This window comes from Ursus americanus, chromosome 22 (assembly GCF_024610735.1).
Source record: "Ursus americanus isolate L20-20 chromosome 22, mUrsAme1.1.p, whole genome shotgun sequence".
In the NCBI taxonomy this organism is placed as follows: Eukaryota; Metazoa; Chordata; class Mammalia; order Carnivora; family Ursidae; genus Ursus; species Ursus americanus.
Genome location: NC_142148.1, coordinates 13,623,371 through 13,648,879, shown reverse-complemented (window position 1 = coordinate 13,648,879; position 25,509 = coordinate 13,623,371). Strand labels below are relative to the sequence as shown.

The 25,509-nt window shown below is 48.6% G+C and overlaps 1 protein-coding gene across 2 annotated transcripts in view; it reads left to right on the top strand.

Annotated features, from left to right (window-relative positions):
* The window catches only part of EYA2 (EYA transcriptional coactivator and phosphatase 2), a 267,436-nt gene that overhangs the window by 79,960 nt on the left and 161,967 nt on the right, over nt 1-25,509 (top strand). Inside the window, exons 2-4 of one of the 2 annotated variants that reach the window (XM_045804754.2) lie at nt 1,587-1,705; nt 15,864-15,909; nt 19,239-19,381. In XM_045804754.2, the coding sequence (XP_045660710.1) occupies nt 1,597-1,705; nt 15,864-15,909; nt 19,239-19,381 (298 nt within the window). In that variant the 5' untranslated portion in view covers nt 1,587-1,596. Of the gene's footprint in view, nt 1-1,586; nt 1,706-15,863; nt 15,910-19,238; nt 19,382-25,509 lie in introns of those variants that run through there. The other variant, XM_045804755.2, reaches the window with a different exon arrangement.

Here is a 25,509-nt window from a genome sequence, read left to right as displayed (position 1 = left end):
TTCTCTAAAATAAATAAAAGATAATAAACAATAAAAATGTGAAAGCCATTCTTAGCTCACAGGTCACACGAAACGATAGGCTGGATTTGGATGGGCCACAGTGGGTGTGAACCCTTGAACTAAAACGTTACAAACTCAGTTGAAGCCCCCAGGGTACCACTTCCCAAAGCGCCTTCCCCCACCATCCCCAGAGTCAGCCATTCTCTGAAATTGGTGTTTTCCATCCTATACGTACTATTACCTGTGGATTGCATGTGTGCGTATCCCTAAACGGTATATAGTATTGATTTGTATGTTTTGCACTTCATAGAACTGATATCATACTTTGGGTACCCTTCTGCCTCTTTGCTCGGACTTTGTCTGTCAGTCTGTCCGTCCTGCTGTGTGTGGAGCCCCAACTTAGTCTTTTTCACTCCCGTATGATATTCCGCCATGTGCGCACCCCGCCTGTAGTTTGTCTTTCTCTGGAATGCATGGGCATTTAGGTTGCTGCACAAAGGCCTTTCCTTACAGGTACCACCTGTTTTCATCCTCACCATCAACTTTCCAGGAAGGTACTTTGATAACCCCATTGTCCAGATGAGCAAGCTTTCCTTAGAGCAGTTTGGTCGCTTTCTCAACGTAGTGAGGAGCGAAACTGAAATTTGAGTCCATGACCTTTTCACGATGGAATCTGAGTTTATAAACACTTTGCCATTGGTCAGTATGTGGTGTTTTAGTAAAGTAATGATAACAGATCCTCCCAACGATGACCTTGCAATAGTGATAGGCTTATTAGCCTTTCTCTGAGGATACCTTGAATCAGTGCCAAACATTACTGGTTCTAGTTTAGCCCTTTGGAAACCGCCAGGTACAAACCAGAATCCTCACTTCCTAACCACCGTGGGTAGGAATTTAGGAGGAATCCGTACCAGCATGGTGCAAGGACTGAACAGTTTTCCAGTAAAAAATGAGAAAGACCCAGGGGACTTGTCCCATGCTTTCCCTGATCCCCCCCTTAACTTTTTATCAAAGTTGTAATTCGGGAGCTAACATTTCCTTCCTTGGTGGGGACCAAAGTGATGGACTGTGGAGTTTGGCTGCCAAGACGGACTTGTTAAATATTATGGATGCCTTCTGAGCCTCTGTCTGTCTATTCAACTAACACCATGTCCGTTTTTCCCTCGAAACTGCAGTCAACCCCCACCGCTCCCTAAGCCTCTGCTTTTGAGAATCCAAACCCAGACTCCCCCTCTCTGCCTGTCTCTCCCTTCCTCTGCTGGGAAGGCTCCGTAGCTCGCTCCAGCTCATTCAGATGACATTTAAAAGAGACCAGAATATAATTTTTCTAATGGCAAAATACCATACGAAGGAGGGGAAAGTTTTAATCAAGTGGGTGTATTCTCCGGAGGGGAGCAAGTACTTCATTTTAATTCCTCATTTCCCTTTGATGAAAAGTTTAGTGAATTTTTATTATGTAGAATTTATAAGATGGCTGGGTTTAGGTAATCAGCTTTAATATTTATACTCTTCGGGAAAGAAATAGGAATCATTAGTAAGCATGCATAATTAATGAATAAATTATATTTCCCTTTGTTTTCTTTCAGGTACAAGGAAATGCTAGAACTGGTGATCTCACCCAGCCTCACTGTAAACAGCGACTGTCCGGGTAAACCGAAGCTTAACCGTGCCGACGCCGATGTCTGGACTCTGAGTGACATAGAAGGTAGGCCTCCCGGCGTGAGTTTTGGTGGACCCGTGGCGGTCCCGCTCGCCCCGCAGAATTTAGTTAAGGGACCGACAGCCTTCGACACGTGTCCTTTCGCAAGTCCCGTCATTATGACAGTTTCTCCGCTCGCCATTGGGATTGTCGCCTCTGAACCAGAACTTTGGCGTGCGGTGCTAACAGTTCTGTCTAGTCATTGGAGGTGCAAGTGTGCTCGTTCGTGCGCCGAACTTCCTGTGCCGAGAAATGCTGACACCTCCGCGGACACAGGCAGTTTCGGGTGTGTTCCAGGGCCCGGCCCTGGGTGTGCCCTGCAGGGTTGCCCCTCCGGCTCCCAGTCTGTCCCCCAGCGCTGTCCCGCCATCAGGCATCCAGGCGGGCGTCTTGTTGACGAAGGTTTGACGGGGACAAGAACTCGTCTGCCTTTTGCTTTCAGGTTGGGTTAGAGTCAAGGAAGCAGAGGAGAGTTAAGCTGTTTAAAAATTATTGGCAAATGATGCCGCCGAACTAGTTTTCACTAGAACAATTCCAGCTATTGTTTGCTCTGTTTGGGATCTGTCAGCCTTCCTGGGAGAGCTGGGAGTTAGCAGAGGCATTAAGCTATTATGTGGAACCATTGGGCTTAACCCTTTATGTGGCCAGCTTTGGGATTTGCCGCTGGTGTCCTGGGACCCTGGGCTGTCTCTCCTTCACTGTCTGTGTTTGATGCCAGCTCAAGGGACACAAATGCTACCTAACTGTCATGGAAAACCAGAGACTTGTGTCTAGTCAAACACAGCATCGCAAGGAATTTGCTTTTAAGCAACTCCAGGCTACTGGGAATAATTCTTGCTGTCACCAAGACAACGACATTTCCCTTGCGTGCTGGTAATGAAGCTGGGACAAGCTTACTCAAAGTACCACCAAGAGGGTCTGGGCTCCCCCACCAAACCACATGCTAGAGAACACACCCTCATTCTTCTTGGCACTTTAGAGCGTCCATATAAACCACCCTGGGCTCTTTGAGTGTTGGAGACAATTTATTAAGCCCTGTTCAAAAACAGTCATTCTCTTTGGAGAGAGGCACTCTTCAACCTAGGGCTTCATTTCAGAGCCAGGAGAGCTAGGAGGAGGCTGCTGGGTGAGGACGATCCAAGTCTGAATCCCAGCACCACTGTTTCCCAGCCAAACGGCCTCCAGCAAATTGTTTCACCTTTCTGGGCCTCCATTTTCTCACCTGTCAAATGGGGGCACAGTCACGACCCGCTTCATAGGATGCTTATTGCTGCCTGGTGCACCATGGCGCGTGGTACCGCAGCTAAACGTCATATTCCATGGTCATTCTCCTCCGAATCAAATCACCACAGGGCGTGTAAAACCAGGGCGGCGAACTGGCAGCTCACAGCCAAGTCTGGTCCTCCTGTATGCCTTCGTTTGGTTTACGGTGTACTTTAAATAAAAGTGAACTTGTGAAACTCAGGGGCATTCACATAAAAATCTGGATTTCTAGTTGCTCTTAAAACACTGAAGGCTTCAGAGACACGGGGCCCACACTCCCACTTGGCTGCCACTAGTGGGAGCTAAGGAGCAGCTGTCCCTTAGATGAGCCCCGGCCACTTCTTTGGCCTTGGTTTTTGTGAGCACGTACTTTGTGCCAGGCACTGTGGAAAGCAGTGTACGTGCAGATTAACCCTCCTCGTCTGTCACCAGCCGAGCAAACACACGGCGCTTCCTGTGTGCCAGGCATGGGTGTACTAACTCACTGCATCCCCACAACCCCAAGAAGTGCGGACTGTTGTTAATCTTTGTGTTACCAATGAGGGAACTGAGGCACAGAGAGGTCAAGAGATCATGAGGTCACTTGGTCGAGATGACACAGTTCAGCGGCAGCCGGAATTTGAAGCTGGGTAGTCTGACTCTGGAATCTGTTCTCCTAATCAGTACGCCATAATGTTTCTCATTCAGTTATTACACCCCTATTAGGCTATGAGCCCATCTTACAGTGTGTAAGTTGAGGCACGGGGGCGGTTAAATATTAAATAAGCAGGCTAAAGACACACAACTACTGGCAGGGCCAGGAATCAAACCCAGGCGCTTGGGCTCCAGAGTCCCCACTTCTAAACCTTAGATTCACTTTCTGCCAAGCCCTTAAGAGTCCTTAGACCCCAGATATTTGTCCCCCACAGAGGTAGCACCCACAGACACACCATCTCTCTCCTGTCCACACCCTTTCCGCTGCCCTGGAGTGGTTGCTCCCAAGTTTAGAGCAGGGCCAGTAGGGTCTGGTTACACACACACACACACACACACCCTTTCCTCTCTTGAGATGGGCGGTGAGCTCCTGGGCTCTGCAGGGAACATTCCACCAGATTCATCAGCTGCCCTTACAGCCTGGCCTCCTGGGCCCTTCTGTGACAGAGTCATTATTGCCTGACTGCAGGCATCCAGATCCAGGGAGAACCCTGGGGGGCAGGTGCCAGGGGGCCTCCTTTCAGGGGGTTCTGGAGGGAATGTGAAACCCAGAAATCCCCCTCCCCGTGGCTCCCACTGCATTCATGCTGCCTCTTACCACCCGTGGGCCCCTGGTCTGGTCACCCAGCCTCTTTGGGGTTTATTTGCCTCATCTGTTAAAGGGGAGTAATTGTTCCACTGACCTCCCTGGGTTGATATGAGGATGAAATAGTTAAAACGTGAAGAGGGCTAAGCGTTTCTTAAAAAGTATAGAATAAGATCTAATTTCCTTACCCTTGGCCACCAGGCTCACCTTGTCTGTCCCCGCCAGCCTCTCAAACTCAGCTCCTCCCCGTCCCCTTTGCTCAGTAGACCTAGCCTTGGCCTTGTTTCTTTTGCTGTAACTCAGGAACGTGATGCTGCCTTGGGGCCTTGGCCCTTGCTGTTCCCTTGGCCTGGACCAGTCTCCTCTGACTGTTGGACCATCCCTCAGCCTTCCGTGCTCATCAGAGAGGTCTTTTCCTAACAGAAGTAACAGTTCATTCACTCACGCAACAAGTGTTTATCAGCTGTGTACCCAGCATTGTTTTAAGCACAAGGAAGTCAGCATACGAAAGCCCTGCCTTCCTGGAGCCATGCTAGGGGACTGGCAGGCAAGGAGCTGACGATAACAGTAGTAAACAAAATAGAGAGCGTGTCAGGCCGTGATACATGCTATGGGGGGGGTGCAGGGGGGAAAGCAGGGAAGGAAGATAGGGAATGCAGGGGTGTGGGGATGTCCCTGGGAAGGTAATGCTTGAGTTGGGGCATTCATGGTGATGCAGAAGAAGAGCCTCGTACACAGAGGAAACAGCAAGTGCAAAGACACTGGGGCAGCAGTGAGGAGCAGTAAGGAGGCTAGCGTTCCTGGAGCCCAGTGAGTCAGGGGCCGTGGGGGAGAGGAGGTCAGAACAGTGGCCAGGCATAGACCTTTCCAGACCTTGAGAGCCACGGGAAGGACGTTGGCTCCTACCCTGAGTGAGGTGGGAGCTACGGGAGGGTTTGGGAGCAGAGGAGGAGACCTCTGATCTGCATATTGACAGGACCCCTCTGGCCATATGTGAGAATGACTGGGGGTGGGGACCTAACGGGAGCCCACAGACCAGCGAGGGAGGTGTTACAGTAATCCAGGTAAGAGGTGCCGGTGCCTTGGGCTGGGGCAGGGAGAAGGGGCAGATTCTGGACCGGATTTGAGGGTAGAGCTGACAGAACACCCACCCACACCGGTCTGTGTCCTGTTTTCTTCATCATCCTGCTCTCCACCAGAAGGTACGCGTTTGTTCGCCTGTTGTTTATCGGGCTCCCGGCCTGAATGTCAGTTCTCAGAAGGCAGACCTTGCCCACCTCAGTTACCTGTGTATCCCCCCTGCTGGGAGCGGAGTGTGACATCTCGTAGGTGCTTCAGAAATCCTCCGAATGAGTGAGGACAGGAGACGGAGTCTTCCCCGCGACTGTGAGCGCTCCCCCGTCGGCCCTACGTGTTTTCACGCCTCACAGTCCCTGCCGCCCTGTACGCCCTGCCTGAGCGCCCTTCCTCTTCCTCTGTTTCTCCGTAACACATCGGTTTCTGCTCACCAGCTAACACATAAACACACAGTCCTTACAAAGCCTCGAAACATTGGGCCACATCTACCCAAGCTCAGTCTCTCCTCCCTTCCCTGGAAGTAACCACCGTATCTGTTTTGTGTGCATCTTAAGACCTTTTTATAAGAACCACATTTGTATCAGTGTGTATTTATGGGACTTAGGTGTGTATATTTTTATGTATTTAAACATGTATGTTTACTGTAGAAATTACAGTATCGCTGGAAAAAAGTCTGAAATTCAAAAGCTATGGCATAATACAAGTATTTGCTATAACTTGCTCTGCTCACTCAGGACACATTAAGTAATGATTTACTTCTTTTTTTTTTTTTTTTGGACTGAATAATACATCAAAGAGCGATGGTGCCCCAGTTCATGACGCCATCCCCCTGCGGAGGAACGTGAGGTTATCTGTAATTTTTTGCTGTTACAGACCATGCTACCAGGGGTATCATCGTGCAAGCTGCTCTTAGAACACGTGCCCTGTTTCTCTAGGGAAGACGCTGAGAGGAGGAAGGGCAGCATTGCAGGGCCCCGTGCCCTGTCCTTTCTGCCTTACAAACTCCCCCTCATCTGTGTTGCCTCTGCCTCACCGTAAAACCTCCTGAGCCCCTCCAGAGAGTTGGCAGTTCTCGTGTATTCCTTCATCTCTACAGCCAGGCGGTCAACAGGTTGTTGGATGCTCCTGCTGTGCACTGGGTCGCTGGGGCTGCCCTCCTGCCTGCCTTCAGGGACTTTGCAGGTCAGTCCCAGAGGCACTTTTTGCATCTTCCCATGGTCGCTGCACCCCACATCCTACAGGGTTTGGGCTCAGCCAGACCGAGTGTGTATCCCAGCTCTGCCACTTGCTCCCTATGTGAACTTGACCAAATTCCTATTCTCTGTGAGCCTGTGTCCTCATCTGGATAATGAAGATATGGTTGCTGCATGTGTGTTCGGTCGATTGTTCCAGAATGCCTGCTGTGAGCCAGCGCCTGGTGTGGGTGCTGGGGATATAATGGTGAACGAGACAGACGAGTCCCCGTCCCAGAGCTTCTGTTCTAGTGGAAGAGACGGGTACTGAATTTTTAAACAGATATGGGATTTCAGATGGTGGTGATTTCCCTGAGGAGGTAAAGCGGGAATGTGAGGGAGTGACCTGCAGGCAGGCCAGTGGTGAGAAGGGCTTTCACGTGATTACGCTAAAGCCTTGCAGAGCGCTTAGAAGACACTCAGTAGCGGTTAGCTCTCCCTCTTTAAAGTGCATAGACTCAGCTGGGGACTTTGTTAAATTGCAGATTCTGATTCAGCCTAAGAATCTGCATTTCTATCAAGCTCCCAGGCAATGCTGATACTGTGGTTCGCCAGCCACTCTGAGGAGCAGAGAGCTAGTGTGGCGTTTCTCAAATTCTCTTGTGCATCAGAACCACCTTGCAAGTGTCATTAGCACCCAGATGGCAGGGCCCCGCTCCTAGCATTGCTGATTCAGTGAAGGTTTGCTCTGGGCCCAAGAATTTGCCTTTTTTTTTTTTTTAAGATTTTATTTATTTATTTGAGAGAGAAAGAGACAGCCAGCGAGAGAGGGAACACAAGCAGGGGGAGTGGGAGAGGAAGAAGCAGGCTCCCAGCGGAGAAGCCTGATGTGGGTCTCGATCCCAGAACGCGGGGATCACGCCCCAAGCCAAAGGCAGACGCTTAACGACTGAGTCACCCAGGCGCCCCAGGAATTTGCCTTTCTTTTTTTTTTTCTTGACTTTTTTTAAAAATATTTTTTTATTATATTATGTTAGTCACCATACAGTACATCCCTGGTTTTTGATGTAAAGTTCGATGATTCATTAGTTGCATATAACACCCAGTGCACCATGCAATACGTGCCCTCCCTACCACCCATCACCAGCCTATCCCATTCCCCCACCCCCCTCCCCTCTGAAGCCCTCAGTTTGTTTCTCAGAGTCATAGTCTCTCATGCTTCATTCCCCCTTCTGGTTACCCCCCCCTTCTTTATCCCTTTCTTCCCCTACCGATCTTCCTAGTTCTTATGTTCCATACATGAGAGAAATCATATGATAATTGTCTTTCTCTGCTTGACTTATTTCACTTAGCATTATCTCCTCCAGTGCCGTCCATGTTTAGCAAATGTTGAGAAATCGTTCTTTTTGATAGCTGAATAATATTCCATTGTATATATGGACCACAACTTCTTAATCCAGTCATCTGTTGAAGGGCATCTCGGCTCCTTCCACGATTTAGCTATTGTGGACAGAGTTGCTATGAACATTGTGGTGCATTGAACAGACACTTTTCCAATGAAGACATACATATGGCTAACAGACACATGAAAAAATGTTCAAAATCATTAGCCATCAGGGAAATTCAAATCAAAACCACACTAAGATACCACCTTACGCCAGTTAGAATGGCAAGAATTTGCCTTTCTAACAAGTTCCAGGTAATACTGATGCTGCTGGCCCAAGGACCACCCTCTGAGAACTGGGCTTCTGCCCTTTAAACCTGGCTGTACCTCGGAATCTCGTGGGAAGTTTGAAAAAAAATGTTTAAGGCTCATGTCCAGATCCCACCCTCAGAGAACCTGATTTAATTGGCCAGAAGTATGACCCAAGCAATGGGATTTTTCTAAAGCTCTCCAGATGAGTTGATTGTGTACCCAGGATTGAGAACAGCTGTTCTAGATGGTGAATTCCTCCACGACAGGGACAGTTTTTATTCCTATATATGTATTTAAGTTATTGTTTCTGATTAACACACAGCTCAGTCTATGACTCCTGGTAGATCCTTAAAAATTATTTATGGGTGGATAGTTAGATTAATGGATGGAAGGGTAGAGGATGGATGGATGGGTAGAGAATGGATATGGATGGGTGGAGGATGGGTGGTTGAAGGATGAATGAATGGGTGGGTGGGTGGTGGATGGATCAAGGATGGGAAGATGGATGGGTGGAGGATGGATGGTTGACGGATGAATGAATGGGTGGGTGGGTGGTGGATGGATCAAGGATGGGAAGACGGATGGGTGGAGGATGGGTGGTTGACGGATGAATGGGTGGGTGGGTGGTGGATGGATCAAGGATGGGAAGACGGATGGGTGGAGGATGGCTGTGTAGATGAGTGGGTACACGGGTAGATGGGCGGGTGGATGAATACAGGGTGGTCTTGAAGAATCACAGATAACTTTAGGCTGATATTCGCTTTGAATCCTTAGTAAAGTTTCCTTAATTTCCCCCTGCCTTATTTCCATATCTGTAAAATACAGATAATTTCCTCATTGGGCTGTTATGGACGGTGATAGAGCTAAGTCTCGTGCAGTCCTCAGCACAGGGCCTGTCTTACAGAAACCACTTGAGAAATATTAGCTATCATTCATGACTATTCAAGGGAGAATTGGATTTGAATTGTATCCTGTCTTCTGGAAGGAGAGGAAAACATGTTACAGAACTAAGAAAGCAAAGCTGAATAGAGAAAACTTTTTCATTTAAAATGCAGATCCAAAAAAATGCAGACCCATTTTGCAGAGGCCAAGGCTGTCATCTCATTAAGGGTTTCCTCTGAGAGGTGAGCCCGTGCGCACGGGACAAGCTGGGCGTCTTCTCTCGGACCTCCTGTACCTCCTTTGCGCTGGGCACGACAGGGTCTGATTTTTGGTTCCCGTCTCACCAGTTCCAGCCTGGAGCTGGCAGATTTTCATTCGTCTCGTCCACGCCAGGTGGAGCCGCCCAGACCTTCGCCCAAGTCCTCACCTGGGGAGATGCAGCTGAGCTTCACCTCTCCCACCCTTCAGCCTTTCCCGGCTGGCTTCCTGGGGGCCTGAGCACCAAAACAACCTCTACCTGAGCAGAACAGAAATCGCACTCTGGGGGTATTGGTGTCATGTGAAGGAAATTGCCAATCCCCTCTTTAAATGAGAAAGGGCACCAACAATTACTAATTATCGAGCCTTCCCTGCGTGAAGAGCTCTCACCCCTGGCAGTGGCTCCGGGACTCCCCACCTTCTCCAGCCACTCTGCTGTATGTTGGTACCACCTCTCTTGTTGCTGGCTTACTGATTTTTCTTTAAAACAATTCTCTTTCAATAAGTTCATTTTAAAAGGATGACTTAACACCAGTTCCAGAAAGGAAAAGTTATGCCTTTGATAGTCTTGCTGTGGTTCTAATATACATTCAGACAAATCAGTGATGATTTAAATAGAAGGGCATGTATTTACGTACCCTCTCAAATCTCATACTCTGGAATACGCTGGCCTTGTTCCTTCCAGTCCTCAGAAATACCCCTATGAGGGACAGACGCCTTGTTCACTGTCACATAGCCACTCAACGAGAGTCGAAACTGGGGTTAGCGCTTCTGGACTCCTAATACAGTGCTCTCTCCTGCTGTCATTGTCCCTGCCCTGGGAGCACTTTAAACCGCCCATACAGAAGAGATGTGCTGATTTGGTTAATAGACTTGTACCTTTCTAGCAAAGACCTGCCTCAAGACATCTTGCGCTAGAAGTTCTCTCATCTCTGGGGATCACTTAGAAGCAGGCCCTTGGGGTCCAATTAGGCAACATAATAGTGGCCGCTGCTTTCAGAATCGTTAGCTTCTTAATCCTCCCAGTGAGAGGTAAAAAAGTGTGAACATTCAGACTGGGCTCACGGATTTAAGCGGCTTAAGCTAGGGCCCCAGGAGAATGGAAAGCTAGTAAGAGCTCCTGCGTGGGGAGCCCTTACCGCTGGGCGGGTACTTGCCTCTTGCAATGCTGACAGCAGCCTTGCGGGTATGAGATATTGCCCCATCTTGTGGGTGTGGAAACCAAGGCACAGAGAGAGGAAGTGACAGGCACAGGGTCACACGGTTATCTTGCTGCCGCAGCAGGATTTGAATTTGGGTCTGACCCCTTAAGCCGTGTGCTTTTGGGGGAAGAACGTTAAGTTGACAAATTAGAGAGGTTTGGGCGGTAGATCTGGCCCACAGCAGGTGCATGAATGCACAAATGAAGGAATGAAGTAGGAAGGCCCTTGCACGAGTTTCTTCGCACAATCATGTGTACACACAGTCACACTCAAGTGTGCATTCACACACGTAGCCCTAGCTTTAGTTGCTTTATTTTAAAAATTGGATCTTATGCCTTGCTCGTTTATATTGTCTTCTGGGCCTCATATGCATTTGAGTTTGTGACTTCTAGAATGGAGATTCATTTTTATGAACCTGGAATTGTGATACTTTTTAATGATTTGCATTTTTTTATTAGCCTGTAGTCCAGACTCGCCACTCAGAAGTGTGGTTTCCTGGCCTGCTGTGTCAGCCTTATCTGGGAGCTTGCTTTTTTTTTTTAATTTCAGAATTTTATTTAAATTCAAGTTAGTTAACATAGAGTGTAGTATTAGTTTCAGGCAGGGGTAGAATTTAGTGATTCATCAGTTGCATATAACACCCAGTGCTCATTCCATCGTGTGCCCTCCTTAATGCCCATCCCCCAGCTGCCCCATCCCCCACCCACCCCTCCAGCCTCCCTCAGTTTGTTTCCTAGAGTCAAGAGTCTCTTATGGTTTGTCTCCGTCTGTTTTCATCTTATTTTTCCTTCCCTTCCTTCATGTTCATCTGTCTCGTTTCTTAACTTCCACATGTGAGTGAGATCATATGGTATTTGTCGTTCTCTGACTGACTTATTTTGCTTAACATAATACCCTCTAGTTCCATCCACGTCGTTGCAAATGGCAAGATGTCATTCTTTTTGATGGCTGAGTAGTATTCCATTGTATATGTACTACATCTTCTTTATGTATTCATCTGTCGATGGACATCTGGCTCTTTCCATAGTTTGGCTATTGTGGACATTGCTTCTATGAACATTGGGGTGCAGGTGTCCCTCCGAATCACTGTGTTTATATCCTTTGGATAAATACCTAGTAGTGCAATTGCTGGGTCATAGAATAGTTCTATTTTCAACTTTTTGAGGAACCTCCATTCTGTTTTCACCTGGGATCTTTCTTGGCCTGCAGGCTGGGAGTCTGCATTTTCACAAGATCCCCAGGGAGTCCTGGGGGGGGGGGGTAAGGTACCATCCACTTTCTTCCTTTGCAACTTGTTCTAATTGTAATTAAGCACTTATTCACATTCCTTTGTTTACCATCTATCTTCCCCACTAAACAGGAAGTTCCTGACTGCTTTAGCTCATTGTTATAACCCAGTTCTAAGCACATGGCTGGTGCAGGTAGGCAATGAGTAAATGAATGAGTGAATAAATGAATGAGCTCATTCCAGAGGCTTTGGCCATCTGTCTAGCTAATCCTTCTTCCTTTACCCATGGAAAGCTAGGGAGGAAGAGGAGACTTAGAGCTTTAAATTCAGAAGTAAATGGAGGAGGCTCTCTGTCCCTCCCCCCTTGAGAGCTGGGTGTCCCATTTTATGTGCCAGCCACATCTCCCAAGCCATGTGGTGAGGCTCGGAGATTGGCTACCTCGGGTCGGGTCACTAGGCTGCTTTCAACTCTGGCAACATGGACATAGGTGAGGCCTCCACTGACCTCAGCCTCAGCCGTCATGGCAAGTTCAGTGGCACTAACAAGGTTGAGAACAAGAAGCTGTGGTCAGCACAAGTCCATCTCCATCTACCAGGCTCCAGATCCCACCAATAGGAGTGTGGGCTGCTGCAGCTTCTGAATATAGTGTTTCCAGCGCCCTGAAGATGCTGAGGATTCACTTTGGTGAGTGGAGTCCGAGAGTCACCTGCCCCTTGTGCCGATGGCCCCATGTTGGTGTTGGGGTGATCATGAGAAATATGACCTCCCCCTAGATTATACTCATGACCACGGTCCACCCACTCTCTGCCCCTCTGGCACGCTGTGGTACCATGGTCATGCTGCTGTCCAGAGCGTCGTGCCTGCACGCAGCAGCACTGCCAGGGCTCTGGGTGGGGTTGTTCCTGGGCTGCATGGAGAGCTCAGTGACCTGGCCTCCTGTGTCTCTAGCCTCAGTGGCTCTGTCTGGCTCTGACTGCCATCCAGAGAAAACTGTCAAATACAGTGGCATTCAGAAAGTGGTGAAGCGGGTATCTGGGGGATCACCGAAAGATGTCCTGGGCTACACTGAAAGATGTCCTGGGCTACACTGAAGACCAGCTTGTTGCCTACGCCTTGAACAGCGATGTCACATTAGGGCTGGCTTTGCCCACAGGACCGCCCCGTCAGGCCCACTTCCTAGTATGCAGATGATGACAACTGCAGGCAGGCCTCCTGGTCCTCATGACCTCCTAGGACATAGCCTTGGACCACAGCAAGAGCACCAGATGGAGAGAGCTCTCCACTCCTGGCAAGACTCTGCCCCACCTCTGTGCCCAAAGCACTGAGCATCACTGGCCTTGACACAGTGCCCCCCAGGCCCCCTGAAGAAGAGAAGGACCTTGAAAGCCCCACCTTGTCACATGCCATCAGGATTCCCAATGAGGTATACACCATCCCCACCTGGGAAAAAAGGCAGAAGGGAGGGTGCGAGTAAGGAAGGAGGAGGGGGATCATTCCGTATATAATGTACTCATTTTCCAGGTTTCCCTGCCCCCAGGTCTCCTGAGATGAAAAGTTCAATATGATACCAGTCCAAAAAGATAAAAGCCTGTGTTTTTCAAAAGTCTCACAGCCTCAAAAGGCAAATCTTTTACTGAATACCCGTCTCTCACTTGCAGTCTTCTGGGGGGGGGGTTGCTGGGGCGGGAAGGGGAGAGGATTGTAGGTTTGCACAGCAGGAGAGGGAGACCTGCCCATGTGGGGAAGGCGGGTTACTCAACAATTCAGAACAGAGGAAGCTGGAGTGAGGCAAACATGCAAATCACGGCACGGAGATTGGGGCAGAAAAACGCTTCAAATTTACAGAACGCCAAGTCAATCCAAGCCCATAGGAATGTTTCCATAAGATGTGATTTTTATGAATATTTGCATATTTATTTAAGAAAACATATTCAAAATGTTTAATTCAGTACCTTGTGTGTTACTAAATGCACTGAGATCGTGGGCTTTTACCAATAATGACATTGTGGCTGCTTCAGAATGAGGCAGTTCATTCTCTAGTCCTGGGGGAGGGGGAGGACAGGGTGCTGGAGGTCGTGCCTGGGGCAGCAAACCCCAACTAGGGAAAGTAGCATTGAGTGAGCGCCTACTGTGTGCCAGGGGCTTTCCTGGGCATTAGAGTGTGGCTATTCTTGACACATAGTAAGAAATATATTTTTACACTGCTGTTCAGTGCACACACACACATACACACGCTTATGCACACACACACACACACCCACAACACGTTTCCACATCTGTAACTGGAACAAAAGTCTCACCCAAACCCTTCTTACTCTGGGCAACACCTGCTGCTAATGTCTATTTGATTTTACTGTTAGCTCTAGCTGTTGTTCCCTGAATGGGCTCCAGGACTCCCACCCTTGACCCAGGGGTTTGGGGCCCCAACAGAATTTGACTCAGCCAGGGAGGCGGTTCAGGGAACAGACTCGGGACTCACATGGCCCTGGGGTTCAAGTCCCAGCTTCAGTGCCCACAGGCTGTGTGGCCTGAGCAGGGTCTTAAGTCTTCCCCTGTTTCTTCGCCTGTACAGTGGGGAGCATGACATCACCGGCCTTGAAGCACTGTTGTGGGGACTGAGTGAGGTCATGCATAGGACTGCACAGGGCCTGGTATGAAGGGAGCTCCTCCGTGGATGCTAGTTGCTGTCATTACGATGAGTGCCAGCGTGGACCCTGGAGCCAGGCCACCTGACTTCTGATCACAGATCTGCCCCTTCTGACCCCTGTGGCCTTGGGTGAGTTAGTTTAGTTCTCTGTGCCTCCAGCTCTTCATCTGTAATATGGAGATATGAACAGAACCCTCCACGTGGCGTGATTGTGAGGATTAATCATTTCTAACCCAGGTAACAGACTTAGAAGAGAGCTTGGCATGTAACAGGCACTGGGTAAATGACGGACGTCGTCATCATCTTCTCGTTTAATCCACATGCATCCTCGTGAGATCAGTTTTTCCCCATTTCACAGGAGGGAACGCCGAGGTCCAGAGACTCTAGGCAAGCTGCCCAAAGTCTCATTGCAACTGTGATAGAGTTAGAATTGCAAGTTGGTGTTCTGAGCCTCCAGCTCCAGGGCTAGAGAGGCTCAGAACTCTGGACATCTTGGAGCATTTCTCAGGAGGCACAGGGGCACCCCAGCCATGTACCCCAGGACATAGGACCTGCCCTGCACACAAGGGAGTGCGAAGCGGCAGGCTGGTGCAATCAGTAGACATGTTATCTAGTATTTGCCTGGGCTTCACCGTGAGGACATTGAGTGGCATTGTTAAAGATGACAGAGCACAGTCCCCAGTGGACTGTCATTTGTAAAATAAGCCTCTCGAAAATCTCTCTCTCAGCTTAATTCCATTCCCTGTTCATCACCTCTTGCATTATTATCTCCCACTGACCGTCACATGCTGTGTGCCCAGAGATACGCTTGAATCCGGAGCTCAGGTCCCTTCTGTCTTCCTGCTCCACACCCTAGCTGGAGCCTAGGAGATGAGCCAAGATGTGCCTTCCCCTAAGTGCTGGGGCCAGCCTCACCTGAACCCCATGGACCAAAACTAGGGCGGGAGAGGAAGAACACCATGGTGATGTCATCAGAAGAAGGGAAATGGACATTGGATAATCAAAACCAACTGGTGTCTGTCATTCTTGCGTTCTTGGGAAGGGGGCAGCTCTTTATTCAGGGTGGAAATAGTACCAAATTGGGAGTCAGGAAATCTGGTTCAGGTCCCAGCTGTGCTGCTCTCTATTATGTGACCTTACTCAAGCATGTTCTTTCTGTCCCTTTGGCCTCAGTGTCCCCATCCCTGCAAGGGGTAAGGGAGAGTGTTCTGCTCTGATATTTCAAGACGCTATAAACTCTTTAATGTCTTTCAATTAGTACCTGGAGATAGAAGTCACCCAGAAAGGGTTTTCAAGAAGGAAAGTGCGCAGATGTGCCTCAGATGAGCTTTTGTGGTCAAGAAAGTCCCTGGCACAGTTCTCTGAGTTTCTTCCCACCCAGGTCAGCGTCTAAAGTCACAGTTTCTGTGGATCATCACTCTGACAGCTAAAGCCCTTCCAACTTTTCTTTTCCATCTAGGCATCACCACATCAGCCCCCCGGAGTGTGTCTCAGCTCTTCGCAAGGTGAGCACCCTGGCCCGCCTCCTCCTACTTCTCTCCCTTTGTCCCCCTTCCAGGGCAGAGGCTCTGGGGCCAGAGTCCCTGAGGGGAATCCCAGAGCCAGCACTTCCGAGCTGAGCTACCTCACAAGCCTCAGTCTCCCCATCCTTAAAAGGGGCCCATTAAGATGCCTGCCCCATGAAATGAGCTAGAACATGTCAAAAGGGCTGAGAATGAAGCCTGGAGCGGAGTGTTGAGTGTTGGCTGTTTTCTCCCTTCTTCTCTTTGTTCTTTTTGTTAGTCTTTCCTTCTCTTGCCCTCCCCTTCCTCTCCTTTCCTGGACAGATTCTTTCTCAGTTCTTACCACCCTCCCTTCACCCCCGCCTCCTTCCCTCTGTTCTTTCCTTCCTTTCCTCTCCCTTCTTTACTTTGTCTCCCTCTTCCCTCCCTGTCCTGCTCTTTCTGCCTCCCTCTTGCCTCCCCACCCCCCGCCATCATCCTCTTTTCTGGCGCCAGCACCCACTCAGCACTCCTTCCGGCCACATCCCCCATGGGACCCCGAGTCCCAGAGATGGGTGGGATATGGCCCCACCCCTCGGGGAACTGCCCATTGAGGGGAGGGACAGGCCGGTAAAGCAGAGACCCCCTCACATGGGTGGGCAGCATCAGTGCTCCACCAGCAGGGCTCAAGGGGCAGAGGGAGCTCCCTGAAGGCCACGGCTCACTGAGAGCCCTCGGGGAGCTGCCAGTCTGCGCCCTGCAGCATGGGAAGCCCTGTGTTGGGCCCAGCCGGGTGGCCAAGGTGCCCTTGGTCTAGAGGGTCAGCTCATCTAACGTGGACGTGCGCCTCCCTTGACAGCACCGGAGAAACTGTTTAGAAGGAGCGCACTGTCTCAGCCGTCCTTTCCCTGCACGTATTCTGGGGGGGTTGTTAGTAGCAGCACAGGCTTGTCAGATGCACCTAAACTTTTCTTCAAGGCCTCGGAGTTCTGCTCCTCTTTCTCTGGGTTTTCACTGTAGCCCCACCTAGTTTAATCTGCAAGGGGGAAAGGGCTTCTGAGGGGAAGCCGGAGTTGATCACCAGGAATTGCCACCTTCTAGTTCCAAGGACAGGTGTAAATTGGGAGCAGGTTCAGATAAGATTCTGTGCTCAGCAGTAAGTCCCGACCCTCAGGACTCGTCGTCGGGCACTGCCCCGAGCAGGAACACTGGCGAGTGAAACCCTCCAGGACTGGGTGTGGCATCTCCGAGTCAGATGAGTTTGTCCCGTACTTTGGAACAAGTTTCCCCAACCCTCTCTCACAGTAGTGGTCCAAAGGAGAGAAGGGCAGGAGAACGTTTTTTGTAATTCCGTGAAGTTTTGAACCCATCTCACACCTGCCATGCGGCTTCTTGTGCAGGAGGAATTCCAGAAATGAACAGGTTTTAGCTAAAGAGATGTAGCCAGAATGGAACCCGATCCGGAGTTGGGGTTCTCATTACCTTCTACTGGCAGGCTCTCTGGTTAGAGCCGCTAGAGACGGGATGTTGGGGGCAGATGGCCTGGTGTCCAGGTGTGGGAGCTCATGGGGGAGAGTGACGCAGTGGAATGGTGAAGGGCACAGCCTCTGCAACGGCTGTGTGCATTTAGTGTGTTCCTTAGTTTCTCTCGGCCTCCATTTTCTTATCTGTAAAATGGGAATAGGATTAGTAACTACCTCCAGGAGTTGTCATTGTTGTTATGAGGTTTAAATGAGCCAATACACAGAAAGGAATTCGGACAGTGCCTGGCACATAATAGGCACAAGAAGTTTTAGCTGTTTTTATCACTAAAGGAAGTGGACCCTGTAGGGGCTGTTGCAGACGGAGTGTGATAGACAAGTGGCCGCTACTCAGATGGATTGATAAAGTCATACAGGAGTGCAGACCTAGGCTTGCTAAAGCTTCTGCTTTGTAGGGGTGTGTGAGTGAGTGAGTGTGTGTGTGTGTGTGTGTGTGTGTGTGTGTGGTGAGAGATAGAGAAGAGGGGGAGAGAGAAACCTTATGGTTTGAAAATAATAGTGATGAATTCAAATTAAAAAATCAATAACTGCACTAGCCAAAGAAATTCTATCTACGGCTCCATGGACTGTGTATGGCTCCTGGGCCACCATCTTGTCCCCTTCCTGCTAGAGCAACCCACCTTGACTTCACTTACTGCTGCCTTTGGGGCTGGGTCAGTCTGCATGCTCTAAGTGAGAAGCAGCACAGTTACAAGTGTGGACTCTGGAGTCAGAGTCCTGAATTTAAATTCTAGATTCCCCCACTTTCTAGCTGTGACTTCAGGTCTCTGACCTTTGGTTTCCTCTTCTCGAAAATGGGAGTTACAAGAACCCCTACCCCAGAGAGTTGATGTGAGCCTCCAGTGAGATACACTGCATGTATCAGGCCCATGGGATACAATTCGAGCCTGTGGTAAGAACACACAGTGATTGGAAGCACTCGTTATATTACAGATGTCTTAGTAAGTGGCCCTTTAAATCCTAGGCCTTCATGGAACCTGTCATTCACCATGGAGAGCAGAATCCATTTGTGTTCTTGGGTTGCATGTAACAGAATATAGGCTGCAGCTGATGTCAGCCCAAAATCTGGAGTGGCTTCCAGTGTAAGTGAAAGCAGAATAATCAGACCTTGAGAAAGACCAAGGAAAGGACAGCTTCCGGGATCCAAGCAATAGTAAGGAGTGAAAACAAAGGGTCTTCAGAGTGTAGCTGCTGGAATGAACTCTTCAGCCCAAGATTTAAATTCCCAGGACAGAATCTGATTGGAAACTCTTCCATCACAAGCCCACCCCTTGGCTAAGAGCAGGGCATCAATTGGGAAGGTGTCTAAGATAGGGTGGGTAAGATGGGATGGATAGGCTGCAGTCATCAGCACAGACCCAGTGACGTCACACAACATGTGTGAAACAAAGGCTTGTTTCTTACTCGCTGGAAGTTCAGTGTGGACTAAATAAAACTCCCCAGGGCAGCTGTCCTCTACATGCTGAAGCAGGATCCGGGAGATAATCCATGCTATAGCTCTGCCACTTTAATCTTGACAGTTGCTGCCGAAGGAGGAGAGAGGGCAGGAGGGTCTCAGCGGATGGTTTTATTGGCCAGAACTGGGAGAGGCTTATACATTCTATAGGGCAGAATCGGGTCACATGGTGGAATCTGACTGCAAGGCAGACAAGAAATAAAATCTTCCTGGTGCCCAGGAAGAGGAAAATGAAATGGGATTTGATAAACATGTAAGTTGTCTCTGCCCTGGAAAGAGTAAATATCCAAAGGAAAATAAGGGGGAAGAGATACTGGGCTAGGATTGGAGATTGAATCTTCTCTCTTTCCATCCAGACCTTGCCCACACGTCCTGCCCAGCCAGCCCGCCCCGGCCATGGCAGCCTACGGCCAGACACAGTACAGTGCGGGGATCCAGCAAGCTGCCCCCTACACCACCTACCCGCCTCCAGCACAAGCCTATGGAATCCCTTCTTACAGTGAGTACCACACCAAGCCCTGGCTTTCCCACTGGGGTCCCCAACATCATGATCTTTCTTCTGCCCTGTTGCCTCAGTTAAATGCAAAATGGTCAATGCAGCCAGCCTAATTTTGGATTGGAAATGGAGGGAAAGGACAGACACATTTAAATATGGCTCTAGTTCCACAAATGGTATCAAGGCCTCTTTTGATTGCAAGACTAAGAAACTTAACCCAAGCTGACCTAGGAAAAACGGAAATTTAATGATTCAGCACATCCCGAGCAATCTAGAGACACAACTAACATCAAGTATGGCTGGATCCAGGTGCTCAAATGCTGTCAGGAGTACCACACCCCACTCCAGGTTCGGATGTTTTCCTCTGAGTTGGCACCAGTCCCACACAAGTTCTTCCCATGTGGCAGCAAAGATGGTGCCCATCACTCCGGGTTGGTATCCATTCAGCGCAACACACCCAGGGGAAGAAGAGCGCCTCTTTCCCAATAGTCCCACCAGAATCTCTAGCGGCCCTCGTTGGCCCAGATTGGGTCACATGACAGTCCTTCAGTCTAGGCAAGAAGGTGAAAGTGTGAGAAATAAGGAGTCTGAAGCATGTGGATTATATCTGAGGGAGAGATGGTTCTCTCAAAGGAAAATTGATGGATGCCAGGAAGACAAAAACAACAGACCTACAGACTTTGACTGTAAGAACCTTCCTGCTAAGAACTGGAGAGTCAGTGAACCTGGCCCACCACCCACGGCTCACCTGCCCCTGTCTGTATTGGTCAGGGTTCTCCAGAGAAGAAGAACCAATGGGATGAAGATATCCCTATCTCTACATCTATATCTAGAGAGAGAGAGGTATCATAGGAATTGGCTCACCCAATTATGGATGCTGAGAAGTTACAAGATCTGCAGTCAGCAAGCTAGAGACCCAGAAAAGCCAATGGTGTCATTCCAGTTCAAGTCCAAAGGCCTGAGAACAAGAGGGCTGATGGTGTCAATTCTGGTCTAAAAGCAGGCAGGCCTAAGACTCAAGAAGGTCTGACTTTTCAGCTCCAGTCTGAAGGCAGGAAAAGACTGATGTCCCAGCTCAAGCACTCAGGCAGAAGAAGTCCCCTCTTACTCAGCCTTTTTGTTCTCTTCATGTCTGCAGTTGATGAGATGAGACCCACTCACATTGGGGAGAGCAATCTGCTTTATTCAGTCTACAGATTCAAATGTTAATCTCCTTCAGAGACGCTCTCACACAGATACACCCAGAATAATGTTTGACCAAGTGTCTGGGCACCTTGGGGCCCAGTGAGGGTGACATAAAATTAACTATCACACTGCCTGTGGCTGTTAGTCATGCTAATCCTTCCCATCGTAATTGATGGATCAACCAAAAGCTCTTTTGGTAGCAAATGAGAAAAATCCAGTGTTAATTAGCTTAAGGAAATAGGCTATTTATTGCAAACATAGCTGAACAATCTTAGGGTACTAGCTTCAGGCAGAGCTAAATCCAGGTACTCAAGTAATCATATGAGGCATCAGTCTCTCTGCTTCCCTTTGGAAGGTTAAGTTTCATTCTCAGGCCTTCCCACTGGGGTACCAAAGACAGCCTCAGCAGTTCCAAGTTGTAACTCCACCCAAAAGAGAGCTTCTCTCCTCTGGGACTTCTTGCACCACCCCGGGATTCTTCTGACTGGACTCCCACAGCCATTGCTGACCCAGACACTGGGGCAGAGAAGATAGAATGCTCTGGATGGCCACATTGGGCCACATGTCCACCCATGGAACCAGGAGTCAGGGCAAGCTCACACAAGAAAGAGAATTGATCTGAATGTGAGGAAGGGGTGGTTCCCAAAGGAGGAGGGGGCAGGTAGAAACCACAGATGTCTAGTGGACAGAGTGTAGGATTGGTAGGCAGGACACTAGCTTCCAGGCCCCGTTGCCTCTGATCTCCCCAGGCAGTTTCCTCAACTGTTACATTAATGTTTCATGTCATTTTCCCAACCAGATGGTATGGCTTGAGTGCAGAGACCCACTCTTGTATTTTTTTCCTCCCTTTTCTCTCTAACTCTGCTATGTTCGGTGTATTCATTTATTATTCCTTCATTCCTTCATGATGTTGGGTCATGTGCTAGGCACACAGAGGTCAACAAAGCAGAGTAGGCTCTCCGTGGAGTTTATAATCTGGAACAGAGGCTGAAAAGTGAAAGCCAGTGCATAATGTGGGTAGCTCTCTTAACCTAAAACTACACTTGACATTTTAAAAATTAGTTGCTAATTTTAAAATGTGAAATGCTAACATTAAAAAAATTACATTTCTAATGTCTTTAAAAAGAGAGACGATCAGGTTCACAGTTTTTGTGTCGGGAATAGGTGGCTCTGAGTAGGGCTGACCCCATTAGCCTGAATTCATCATGGTCCCCACCCAGCCCACATGACGCATTTGAATTATCTGCTGCTCTCCTAAAGACATTTGAGTTTGCAACCCCCAGCCTAAAGGGAGAAAAAAAATTTAAGATTTAAAAATCTTCATGTGTTTCAAACTGTGATGCACAATATAAGGAAGAGAAGTAGGTCATGGGAAAGAACAGAAGAAGGAAGACTTCATCTAGGATCCAGTGCAGGGAGGCCTTTTAGAGGAGACGTTGATTCAGCTAAGAACTGAGACAGCATCCAGGCAGGGGGACCGCCTGTGGGAAGGCCCCTGAGATGGAGAGGAATTTGGCAAGTCCAAGAAGCCCAGTAGCTGAAGCACAGTGGGCGATGAGGTAGGAGAGGTGTGCAGAGCCCTCGAGGCCTGGGAGGGATTTGGGATTTTATTCCAAGAGAAACGGGAACTCATTGGTGGGTTTATAAGCAGAGGGCTATATTCCACAGTCCAGGTTTTTTCAAGATCGTTTTGGATACCGTGGGGCACCTGGGTCAGAGGGAAGGAAAAGGGAAGCAGGCGGACCAATGGGAGACTGAGGAAGCGGGTGGACGGGGTGATGATGGAGGACTCAGGCAGAACAGCGCACAGACTGAGGGAGACAGATGCAGGAGCAATTCTAGAGGTAGGAGTGACGTGTCCTGGGGGAGCAACGGGCCAGGCGTTGGTAATAGTCACCAGCATGGAGTTGCTGCCACCCTCAATCCCTCAGTACTCTGTGTCCTTACCAAAGAGGGTAAATAAATCACCCAGGGTCGCCCAGCTGGTCGGTGGCATTAAACCCAGGCAGCCTGGCCCTGGAATCCAAGCTCTTAACCACTGAGCTCCACAGCCCGAGCCTACATCCCCTAAATGCTGGGGGATTACCAGTGACAGACCTCCGCCAACAGGTGTGGACACCGTTTCCAACTTTCTGTCCCTCCTGTGCTGGAAGACTCATGATATAATCACCCTAAGTTACCCCACCTGGCTGACAGCCAGGGAAAATGAAGCCATATTATCTTTCGGTGTAAAAGAGAAAAGTAGCCCTGTTCCCAGACAAAGCATGGCAGGTGGTAAGAGCACACGTCCTGGGCTCACACGCCACCTCTGCCGCTTGCTGGTCCTAACACATGGGGCGAGCCACCTCTGTTTCCTCATTCATACAGTGGGAGTGATACCAAGTCTGGCCTCCTTATGGTTATTGTGAAGATTAAATGAGACTATCTATACCAGAAGTCGGCTACCATTTTCTGTAAAGGTCTCAGTGGTTATTTCTGGCTTTGTGGACCATACAGCCTCGGTCACAGCTATTCAACTCTACCACCGTAGTGTGAAAGCAGCCAGACAATATGTAAATAAATGAGTATGTCTGTGTTCCAATAAAACTTTATTTACACAAACAGGAAGTGAGTCAGATTTAGTCCACGCACCATAATTTGTCAGCCCTTGATCTTATGATCTATATGAAGGGCTTAGCTCACAGGGCCAGCCCAAGGGAAACACTCAGTGCTATAGGGGCCAGGCTGCCACACACACCTGGAATGTTCATGTCACTGAATAATGACAGGTAAGATGAAAAGCCGTTTTCCTTCACATGTGCCTATGCCTGAGCAAGCAGTGTTTGCTCATTGTCTGGACAAACCTTGTTGGATCTTGTTAGGAAACTTTTCTCATTGCTGCTTGGCAAATAGCATTATTTACCTTTGTTGAAACAGCTTCAAGGAAATAACACATTTGAGCAAACCAGAGAGAAGGAGGTTAGGGAGATTGAATATGTTTTTCCTCAGTTTATTATGCAACATTTAAGACATCTGTAAAAGCATAAAGACTGACCAACCAACTTAAGAATTAAAAACAAAAGGTTATTTTCCTTTCTACTCAGAGAACCCCACAGTCCTGGATTTGATGTTTCATCAATTCCTTTGCATTTCTTTATGTAGAATAGAGGTCAGCAAATTTTTTCTGTGAAGAGCCTGACAGTAAATCTTTTTAGCTTTGCAGACCATACACTATCACAACCACTCAGCTGTTCCACTGTAGTGCAGAAGCAGCCATAGTACGTCAATGAGTAGATGTGTCTCTTTCAATAAAACTTTATTTACAAAAACAGGCAGCAGGTCACATTTGGCCATGGACTTATGTAGAGTATTATTTTGCATGTTTTACAACTTTATGTACATTGTTTCTTTTTAGTGTCCATTCTTTTTGAGAGAAAGAATGAGCTGCAAGCCTGCCCGGGGTGGGGATGGGGGGTAAGAGGGGCAGAGGGAAAAGGAGAGAGAATCCTAAGCAGGCTCCATGCCCAGCGCAGAGCCTGACATGGGGCTCTATCCCACGACCCTGAGATCATGACCTGAGCTGAAATCAGGAGTGGGACGCTCAACCGACTGAGCCACCCAGGTGCCCCTAGTATCCATTCTTTTGACACTTGCTTTTTTCACCCAGCCTATGTCCGTGAAATTTATCCCTGTTCATGCATGCCGCTACAGTTCATTCATTTTCACAGCTGTATAATATTCCATTATTTGTACCACAACTCATTTATCTATTATACCCAAAACTTAATCACTTAAAACAACACTCTGATATATTATTTCTGGTGCTTATTTGGGTTGACTGGGTAGGCTTTCTGCTGGTCTCCCCGGTCTCTGTCATGCGGCTGTATTTGGCTGGCAGGTCAGCTGGCATGGCTGAGCCTTGCTCTCAACCTGGCCTTTAAACCTGTGCTTGCTCACAGCATGCTGGTCTCAGGTTTCAGAAGAGCAGAGGTAGAAGCTTCAAAGCTGCTTTGATGCCTAGTCTCCAAAACTCCCATCACCCAGCCGCTTCTACCAGTCGAAACGAGTCACAAGGCCAGTGAAGATTCTAGAAGTGTGAAAATAGATGCTACCTCTTGACAAGAAGAGCTGCAAAATATTGTGATTGTGTTTTTCAATCTACCCGAGTACATCTGAATTTCTTAACAAAGAAGCAGGACTCTGCCCAAACAAGAAGTGAATCTGTTGGCACCTGATGGTGGGTGACATTGGAAACTCAGGAACCAAGAGAAAGAACTCAGTACTCTAAGCATACAATAGACTTCCCCATGTCTGTCTTACAGAATGTTTTGACATCTTCATGTGCTGCTCAGGAGACAATGGTGGGCTGCCTCTAAAATGCAAGGGTGGGCTTTTCTTTCAGAAAATTGCTGGGGGTAGAGAGCACGGACTCTTCTTCTTTCCCTTGCTCCCCAATGGTTTGGAAGCATTGTCTTCATTCACAAGACTGAGTGGGTTAAAGGAAGGAACCACAGTTACAAAACTGGCCCCAGAACTAGAAATGTCCTTTAAAGAGATGTAAATAGTATCAAGATACTATTTTACAGTTGCAAGATAAGCAGAGCTTATTACATTTTCAATAAAAATACAATCTGTGGGCTACTGATGACGGATCAGGCCACCTCCCTCAATACAGTCCCTTCTCCAGCCTGTTGCTCATAGGGGAAGCATGTCAGCTTTTGGGTGCCTGTGCTTTGGGGAAGCATGTCAGACTTTGGGTGCCTGTGCTTTGGGGAAGCATGTCAGACTTTGGCTGGAGCAGGGCGCACATTTTTAACTGTGGCCTTTGGAGAAATAGGTTCCCCATGCAATAAGAGTGGAAAGTATGTTAAGTGGCAGCATCTTTACAGAGGAAGGATGATTCATTTGACATTACCCCAAATCCTGCTGGACATTAACCATACATAGCACTACCCTGTAGAGTAGGG